We start from the raw sequence: 8542 nt of genomic DNA, 5'->3' as shown, positions 1-8542 counted from the left end.
CTACATCCTATGCAACCTTGAGCGACGCAGACAAGCGTGGTTTTGTAATTCGCACGAGCTAATGTTTTTCCGTACTTCATCTACTACACAGCTACCGTGACCTGGTATTGGATAGGTCTGTGCCAGTTTGGGAGAACAAAGGTTGTCATGGCGAAAAATTTCGCTGTCATCCGTGTGGTTAGTACCTTAACCTTGTTTTTCAAGACCTTACAGTCCATGGGTTGGCTGACTGGCTCAAAAACACAACGCTTCAACAGCTCGCAGATTTGCTTCAGCACAAGTAGTCACCGCAAGTAATACAATAGGATATCCGTTTCTTATCATCCCGGGATCATAGAGAGCATTGGATACTAAAAATTTTACTGCGAGACAGAGCACTTGTACTTATCCTGAAGGGAACAAAGGGAAATTCAAATGAAACAAGGTCGTACGCGAAATTAGGCCCCGCCACAGCCACGTGGCTTGGCAACAGGCATTACAACAGTTATTACAACATCATTTGTTCCTTGTACTCTATTGTACTCGTCGTCCTTGAGGGCAAACTCTCTTCTTCGGCCACCTGGTGGTCAAGATGTCAACAAGAGGATTACCGGAACATTCACTACCTATTCCTACACACCACGACGTTGTCAGCGGGGCCTACAACATTTCCTTGAACTTGAGCTCTATCGGTTCCACCCTACTATCGATTCCCACTCGTCTCCTAGCGAAAATACGGAAAGTAGACGATATGCTTCCTGAAGATGCACCTATCGCTGAAGCTGTTACCTGGACGTCGACCGCCGCCGCCGCGAGCAAGCCGAGTATATCATCCTTAACAGCACAGTCGTTCCCCGGCCCTTGGGCGTTCTTCACATCGGCTTATATGCTGGGCTTGTTCGCTATGGTATGTCGTATTGAATATAGTTTGTTGAGCTGCTCCTCACTGTTGCTGCAGGCCATCCTGATGCATCGCATCCAGAACATCGTTGTTCCCACCCGATTTCCCAACGCCTCTCAGCTTAACCCTCAAAGGAGACGACATTCATCCCTAATACGAGGTTTCTACAATGCCCTTCTTCCGTTGGACGTTTCTCGGACAAGCACACGACTCGCCCTCCATATTCCGTCCTTATATTATATGTGCAAGATGCTATTAATGTGGTCCCTCCTTCTCCTCAAAAGTGCCGATCTGTGTCCCGAATACGAGTCCGGAACCATGCATGACCTCCTCCTATGGAGCCAACAAAAAGAGATGAACCAGATTGCCTGGTCCACCTTTTGCGCCGTGTGTGCTGCGTTCTGTGTCGAGGGTTTCGTAAAGGGTCTCGATGGAGTCGGAGTTGGCATTGGGGCACATATGCAAGCGAACAGTTCACCTTTCAATCTGGTGGGTGACCTCTTGCCCTGACGTGTCTTTTTCTGAACTCACCATCCGTAGGTCGGCTACGCCTTTCTTCTCCACATTTATTCTTCGCCGATCACGCACGTCAGCAAACCGGAAGGTCTGCCTTCAAGACCCGACAAGCATGTGATATTCACCATCGCGATTCCTCTCCTCCAGCTCACGGTTTTCCATGTCCTTTCGATCCGAAAGCGATGGTCGACCCACCGCCTCATTCCGACTGCCCTTTCATCTATCCTTTCGCTCATCCATTTCCATACTACGTTATTGATGCATTCCTACTCATCTGCGCCCTTCCATTCCTCGGAAAAAGATACCCTCTCCTCATACTCTAGCCCAAATGGCACCGCCAACTATCCCCTGCTCAACTATATACCCAACCTGTTCGAGACTATGCTTCTGATAACTATATTCCTCACAATATCGCTTAATTGCCTTACTCAGCTCGTGCTCACGGGGAGCGTTACTAGGCCGTTATTAGGTCTCGGTCTCGCCGGACGAAGTACCAGTGCCTGGTCATGGTCTCCCAACTGGGACGAAGACTTTGGCGTGCTCATCTTGCGCGTTGGTACCGCGAGTTTGGAAGCCACTGGGCTGCGCGGATGGGGTAATGAAATGGGAACTGTCGTTGCACCCAGACGAAACATTCATTTCCGTGAAATCGAGTATGGGACTTTGGAGATGAGCAGGTCCGGCGCGGTAACCGTAGTCCCTGGATCAGTTGCGGTCCCATCATCAGGAAGGAATAGGAACAAGAGACGTACCATGTGGGGATGGAAGAATGAGATTAGAGTCGTGCACGTTCGAGAAGAGGAAACACCCTCAGGAGGAAGCCTGGGTATCCCTGGCGTAATTGGTGTGAGCCGGCTGTGGTTGAGAGAAGCGTGGAGATATGTGAGAGGTATCTTCAACGTGGGCCGGACCGCTTCTACAATGTTTTGGGGTATTTTCCGGGGACGGAAAGCGAGTCCTGTGTGGATGGTATCACCTCGCCGACATCCCGGAATCATACAGGACCCTCGTATGGGAGAAACCATTAACGACGAGGACGACGAGGAAGATCTGTATGATAGGTTTGTGCAAGGTGACGAACTTGGTGATGACGACGACGACGACGACGAATGGAACGACGACGAAGCTACTTCGCTGTCTTCAGATGAAGAGGATGAGGACGAGGGGGACGAAGAGAGAGATAGAGAGGCCCTTGCATTGTATGCCGATTTACGTGAGAGAGAGTCAACGCCGGGAGTTTCGTCGTCGACGCTCTTAGCACACATGATACATACCGGCGGGTCTCCTCTAACCCGACGACGATACGACTCATTACTGGACGGAGAAACGTCTGTTCATTACAGAATCCAAGCAGATCTCAGTCCGAGCGGTCCGTCGGCCTACCTACTGGCGGTTTTCAAATACTCATGCTTTTTCCTTAGCCTCTAGCACTGCAAAGAGCGACGATTTCTCGGCCTACGATGACCCTAGACAGAACTGTGTCATTTGCACCACCGAAGCCCGCGAAATTATCTGCTGGCCTTGCAGGTCTGTCTGCCTTTCTTTTTCCGACGTTTATGCAACCTCCCGACTTATTCCGTCAATTTTAGGTGTCTTTCGATGTGCGATAACTGCCGAGAGAGCCTGGCGTCGCGTTCCTCTTCCTCTAAACACCGCTGTCCTTGTTGTCGACGAAAGTGCGCAGTTCTGTTTCCTTGTGATTGTCATGTCTCCTGATTGCCTATTCTTTATAGCGTGGAAGGTTATTCAAGAATTTTTATTCCTTAGCTCTCATTCAATTGTATTATTTTTACAACGGCCTCTATCTATCTCGGAATGTATATCGCTTTCGTACTTCAGCAATGTAATGGTTTGTCGGCGCGGTAAAAGCTGCTTCTATTCTTCCTTCCCGTTGTCCTTGGTCGTTCTTCAGAACATCTTACTGTGCACTTCCAATGCCCACTGCGGGCCATTGCCAATACAAGCGCGGGCCGGGTCGCTAACTCTGGCACGTGTACTTCTCACCCTTGTTCGTACCTTGTCTTCTTGTTCCCATTTACGACTTCTGGAAGTTCTTTTTGCATCTTTTGAGAGGCTCATAGACGCTTTTCCTGCCGATTTGTTTCGAGCATGTGTTCTGTGGCTGGCGAATCCATAGTCTCCTCGTGCTAGATTCTCCTGAACGTGCGATGTGGAACCTTTTGTCTAGGAAATTTTGCCACGCGCAAGAAAGCTATAACTACGTGATGGGGGGCCAGTGGTGTTCAGCTGGTCGACTATGTTTTCCCCCAGTGTCTGGAGTGTCGTCCTTGTCTCGTCTCTATTGGCCCGGCATACTATCGCGGATACCACTTCAGGGACCTTCTCCTTGTTGACCTATAATGTCGCGGGCTTACCTGGTTAGTTGGTCTCCGCTCCTCGCATCTTTCGACCACGGTTTCACTCGCTATTTTATCTAGAGGGCCTCTCGTCTAGTAATCCTGAAACAAACACACCGTTAATATCAGAACGACTGGGCCCATACAATGTCATCAACGTCGAAGAAGATTTCAACTACCATGCTGCGCTTTATGCGAGCGACAGTCATGCGTATCGCACTCCTACGTCAGGTACTTGTTTTCTATATTACTGGGAAGAAGCCATCAATAACGTCCTTGTGTCCAGGTGGTGCAGGTATTGGTTCTGGTCTCAACACACTCTCTGACTTTGAATACATCGATTTGGAACGCACTACCTGGGACAAGTGTTACATAAATTCCGGGGACTGCCTGACACCCAAAGGCTTCACCCTAGTGCGTATCCGCGTATCGGACGGCGCCTGGATAGACTTGTACAACCTCCACGCCGACGCCGGTGTAGATGAAGGGGATCTCGAGGCCCGATCGTCGAATTTCGCCCAACTTACCGAGTTCATGGAGACATGGTCTGCGGGTATGGCTGTTATCGTCATGGGCGATACCAACTCCCGGTACACCCGAGTGACCGACTCAGAGTCTCTCCATGGGTTCATTGACGATAATGGCGTCACCGACGCTTGGATTTCCCTCATTCGCGGAGGCTCGTACCCCGAGGAAGGCGCTGACGCTCTCGTGTGCGACTTCCCCTTCGCTGCGGGCACCACCCAAGCCGAGATGGTCTCCTGCGAAACCGTCGATAAGATATTCACCCGTTCGAGTTCTATCATTACACTCACCACGACTTCTTTCACCAACGAAAATGATAATTTCGTCGATGACGATGGGGCACCGCTCAGTGATCACTATCCATTGTCGGCTACTGCATCGTGGAGCCTCTCTTCTTCCCTTCGTCTCTCGGATCCTACGGGTGGTCCCCACGGTGACCCATTCAACGACATTGCCACTTCTCTCACGGACGATGTACCCACCATCGCATCTATCACTATTCGTTCCGGTAGTCGTGTCGATGCTGTCTCTTATGACCTATTGTACCCAAGCGGAAGCACGAGCACCGTGTATCACGGTGGCACAGGCGGTGACGACAATACGCTTTCCTTGACCAACGGGGACTACATCACACAGATTACCGCATGCAGTGGCAAATACAATGACCACACGCGCGTTTTCTACCTCAAGCTTACCACCAACTCTGGTAGTGTCCTGGAGGGTGGAGTGACTACAGACGATTGTCTGATTACTACAGTGCCTACGGACGCTGGTAGTGGCGGCGCATGGGGTTTAGTGGGATTCTGGGGAAGAAGTGGAGACGAGGCAGACAGACTGGCTGGTATTTGGGGTGCAGTGTACTGAACATTTTTCGTCGCCATGTACTACTTAGTTGGACTTTTGATTTCCTTTTCTTGAAGCCGTTCGTTTACTTAATGCTCGAACCTTCTTGCACTTCAATACAAACTACACTCGTTTCATTCCGTCAAAAAAAGATCGTGACTTAGACCGCCTACGGTCCTTTTAAACATACAATGCAAATCTCGCCTCGCCTCGCCTCACTAATGGTAGGTATGTAGTAAGTAGTAAGTATGACAGGGTTTCACTTCACCCTCCCTCCCTTCCGCATTAATAAGATCGTGATACAATGCCAATAAATGAATGCAGATGCGACAACCACCAACCGATGCACGATGTCCAAAGAATCATGCTTTTGTTTTTCCCCTGAGGATGGGATGTAGGAATTGTTCGTGCAGAGCTTTGCCAGCGGGGACCTATCAGGAGTCAGTCAATAAGAGACTACAGACGAAGAGATAAAAAAAAGTCATACCATGGGGAACACATGCTCGTTCTTCTCCACCAAGCATTCCATCAGTACGGGTCTTGAACCGTCATACTCCAAGAACTCCTTCATCTTCGCAGGCAGTTCTGCAGCGGTATGACAGCGTATCGAATGCACGCCCATCGCCCTGGCTAGTATGACAAAGTCAGGGTTCGTCATTCTCGTATGCGAGTACCGGGCGTCGTAGAACAGATCTGGCAACTCATCAGGACGTAGCGCGGCGGAGCTAGGGAAAACCAGACATACCTTGCCATTGGAGGACCATTCCCTGGAACTCGTTGTTCAGGACAAGAACTTTGACACCAATGTTGTACTGTGATGCCGTTGCGAGTTCCATGGCAGTCATGCTGAATGAGGCATCACCGTCGATGTCGACGACGGTTTTTTCGGGAGCGGCAACCTTGGCACCGATGGCTGCGGGAAGACCAAAGCCCATAGTCTTCAGAGAAGAGTCAGTCTAAGAATTCACTATAAGGATACTAACTTACTCCTAGACCTCCAGAAGTGACCAACTGACGAGGATACTTCCAGCGGTAGTGCTGAGCAGCCCACATCTGATGCTGTCCGACACCAGTAGACACAACGACGTTGTCCTTGTAACTCGACGTCTGCTTGTCCAGCTCCTCCACAACCTCCTGCGGCTTCATCCTCGCACCAGCCTCGCTCTTCACGTACGTGAAGGGGTATTTCTCCTTCCACTGCTTGATGTCCGAGAACCACTGCGTCCTTGGCGACGACGTAATTAGAGGAACAAGGGTGCCAAGGTTGGCAACGACGTCTCCGAGGATGGGAATGGAAGCCTCTACGACCTTGTTGATGTTCTTTGGCATGATCTCAAAGTGAATGATCCCACCGCGGCCTTCGGCGGCAGCTGCGCGCGCAGCCGGAGCGAACGTGTCGACCTTGCCTGTCACACGATCGTCAAATCGGGCACCGAGAGCGATGATAACATCCGCTTGTTGCATCGCAAGGTTGGCATATGCACTTCCATGCATACCAAGCATGTGCAAGCTCCGTTCGTTGTCCTCGTCGAACGCACCAAGTCCTTGCAAGGTTGTCGTCACAGGGATGTTGCCCTGCTCGGACAGCTGACGGAGGAGTTCGGGGCCCTTGGGTGATGAAAGGACACCGTTTCCGGCGTAGACGATGGGTCGCTGCGCTTGGTTTATGAGGGCGGCGGCTTGGCGGATGATAGCGACGTCGGTAGGTGGCTCGAGCAATTGCAAGGGGTTGGTAGGTAGGCCTAGGTTGGTACCAGGCATCGTAGCCTTGTATGGCAGAGGAGTGTGAAGGATACCAGCGGTTATATCCTTGGGCAAATCAACGAGAACAGGACCAGGTCGCCCGGACGTGGCGATCTTGAACGCTTCGTTTATTCTCCGAGGTAGTTCTGAGATATCCTTGATCATAACATTCCATTTTGTACAGCTTCGAGATATCCCAACGATATCAGCTTCTTGGAATGCGTCGGATCCGATCGCCGATGTTGCGACCTGTCCTGAGAACACGACCAAGGGTATGCCATCACTCAAAGCGTCCTGCATCGGTGTGATCACATTTGTTGCTCCCGGTCCTGAGGTGACAAGAACGACACCTGGCTTCCCTGATACGCGAGCGTAACCTTCAGCCATATGTCCGGCGCCTTGCTCGTGCCGGGGAAGGACGAAGTCAAAGTGGGGAGAGTTGTGGATGGCATCGAAGACAGGAAGAATGGCGCCTCCAGGGTATCCAAAGATGTGCTTAACGTTATGGCGTAGCATCATCTCATGAAATATCTGTCCGCCTGAAAGACCGACAAACGTATGGTCCAGAGGTGCACTTGGATGAGGACCGGGTCCGTGCATAGGGAGGTTTACATTATTATTTTTTGTAGGGATCTGTTGAAATCCTGATGAAGGTGCAGGTCGTCTGTGCGAAAATGAATGAGACACATATTTTCTGAGACAAAAAAATTTAGTGAGACGTACACGGCGGGTGCTGCCTCTGCTTTTTGTGTCGTTGATCGACTAATGTTCCGTGCATGTTCGCGTACTCTTGATTTTGCCTCAAGCATCGAATATCCTGATGCAGTTGTTGACCGACAGCGAACGAATCTTGGGGTTGCCGGTACGCCCTTCACGCGCATGGTCGCTGGTAGAGACATGGCCGCTAGAAAAAGAATGGAGCACTCTTCGTGGGCAACGAGAGGAGATTAGAGAGTGGAGGGACTCTGTAGTGAACTCCAAGAGCCTTGGAATGGTGGTGGTCAATGGGAGAACTCTTTTCTGACTCGATACAATTTCATCGTCCGGCCGAATAAAACCGATGACTCCATTGGACACCATCCACCTGATCGGATCGGCGAAATATTTCTCCAGAATCCAGCCAACTACGTAGGTCATCGAGTGAGCTGAGGGCATAACCTATAACGCGAAAAGCAAGCATTGCTATTTTTATTGTGAAGAGAATGTGCACACATGTGTGAAGAGAAAATTGAATTGGATGACAAAGCTCAAAGCAATTCTGTCTTTTTCAAAAATGAAAATATTTCCTGAGCCTGTTTTTTTCGAGAAACTGCACAACTACAACTAAGAATTTCTTATTATTTCATGAATCAAGCAAAGATTGGCAATGATTGTGGTGCTTTTTCAGGCGTTTAGCTCGGCATACTTCTTTCATTTTCGACGTCTAAATTGAAACTAAATTGTGTGACAATCTTGGTGATGCCGAGAGTCGATCTTTGATGGGATCAGCGGCTATTTGAACTCCGAGTCTCCGACGGAATCCAACCAGACTCCAGGGATTACTGATGTCAGGGATGATTTTGCTGCTGTTGGAAGAATCGTTGGCAACCTGTATCAAGAGAAGAGAGCCAGTTGTTCCAATTCTTCACTTCAAGTGACAAAAGAAGAACTATGCATAATGTTGGTCGCGCGTAGAATA

The 8542-nt window shown here is 50.0% G+C and overlaps 3 protein-coding genes across 3 annotated transcripts; 2 read left to right on the top strand and 1 right to left on the bottom strand.

Annotated features, from left to right (window-relative positions):
• The first annotated feature begins 483 nt into the window (after positions 1–483).
• On the top strand, positions 484–3457 carry EV420DRAFT_1518589 (uncharacterized protein). The gene is made up of 6 exons (XM_060472073.1): positions 484–886; positions 938–1369; positions 1421–2765; positions 2818–2923; positions 2986–3072; positions 3130–3457. Exons 1-6 carry the CDS (start codon positions 572–574, stop codon positions 3161–3163), a joined length of 2319 nt encoding a protein of 772 aa, XP_060334819.1. The 5' UTR covers positions 484–571; the 3' UTR covers positions 3164–3457.
• On the top strand, positions 3397–5222 carry EV420DRAFT_1092037 (Endonuclease/exonuclease/phosphatase). The gene is made up of 3 exons (XM_060465788.1): positions 3397–3774; positions 3835–3984; positions 4040–5222. The coding sequence occupies exons 1-3, from the start codon at positions 3654–3656 to the stop codon at positions 5140–5142; spliced, it is 1374 nt and encodes a 457-aa protein (XP_060334818.1). The 5' UTR covers positions 3397–3653; the 3' UTR covers positions 5143–5222.
• Positions 5219–8072, bottom strand: EV420DRAFT_1303267 (thiamine diphosphate-binding protein). Its single transcript, XM_060468431.1, has 5 exons — positions 7588–8072; positions 6109–7528; positions 5867–6059; positions 5609–5814; positions 5219–5552 (listed from the first exon to the last, which is right to left on the bottom strand). The coding sequence occupies exons 1-5, from the start codon at positions 7761–7763 to the stop codon at positions 5484–5486; spliced, it is 2064 nt and encodes a 687-aa protein (XP_060334817.1). The 5' UTR covers positions 7764–8072; the 3' UTR covers positions 5219–5483.
• Positions 8073–8542: the final 470 nt, after the last annotated feature.

This window comes from Desarmillaria tabescens (assembly GCF_030435595.1).
Source record: "Desarmillaria tabescens strain CCBAS 213 chromosome Unknown EV420scaffold_7, whole genome shotgun sequence".
NCBI lineage: Eukaryota > Fungi > Basidiomycota > Agaricomycetes > Agaricales > Physalacriaceae > Desarmillaria > Desarmillaria tabescens.
Note: the sequence above shows the minus strand (reverse complement) of the source record. Positions and strands in the feature narration are given on the sequence as shown.

What these genes read in the sequence shown, in the direction of transcription:
- EV420DRAFT_1303267 (XM_060468431.1), bottom strand. Translation starts at nt 7,763, where the DNA reads ATGTCTCTACCAGCGACCATGCGCGTGAAGGGCGTACCGGCAACCCCA. An exon ending in GCAGAGGCAGCACCCGCCGT is followed by an intron (nt 7,529 to 7,587) that starts GTACGTCTCACT and finishes ATTTTCGCACAG; the next exon opens with ACGACCTGCACCTTCATCAG. An exon ending in AATGGTCCTCCAATGGCAAG is followed by an intron (nt 5,815 to 5,866) that starts GTATGTCTGGTT and finishes ATGAGTTGCCAG; the next exon opens with ATCTGTTCTACGACGCCCGG.
- EV420DRAFT_1092037 (XM_060465788.1), top strand. Translation starts at nt 3,654, where the DNA reads ATGTTTTCCCCCAGTGTCTGGAGTGTCGTCCTTGTCTCGTCTCTATTG. An exon ending in TAATGTCGCGGGCTTACCTG is followed by an intron (nt 3,775 to 3,834) that starts GTTAGTTGGTCT and finishes TATTTTATCTAG; the next exon opens with AGGGCCTCTCGTCTAGTAAT. An exon ending in GTATCGCACTCCTACGTCAG is followed by an intron (nt 3,985 to 4,039) that starts GTACTTGTTTTC and finishes CCTTGTGTCCAG; the next exon opens with GTGGTGCAGGTATTGGTTCT.
- EV420DRAFT_1518589 (XM_060472073.1), top strand. Translation starts at nt 572, where the DNA reads ATGTCAACAAGAGGATTACCGGAACATTCACTACCTATTCCTACACAC. An exon ending in ACAGTTCACCTTTCAATCTG is followed by an intron (nt 1,370 to 1,420) that starts GTGGGTGACCTC and finishes CACCATCCGTAG; the next exon opens with GTCGGCTACGCCTTTCTTCT. An exon ending in ATTATCTGCTGGCCTTGCAG is followed by an intron (nt 2,924 to 2,985) that starts GTCTGTCTGCCT and finishes CGTCAATTTTAG; the next exon opens with GTGTCTTTCGATGTGCGATA.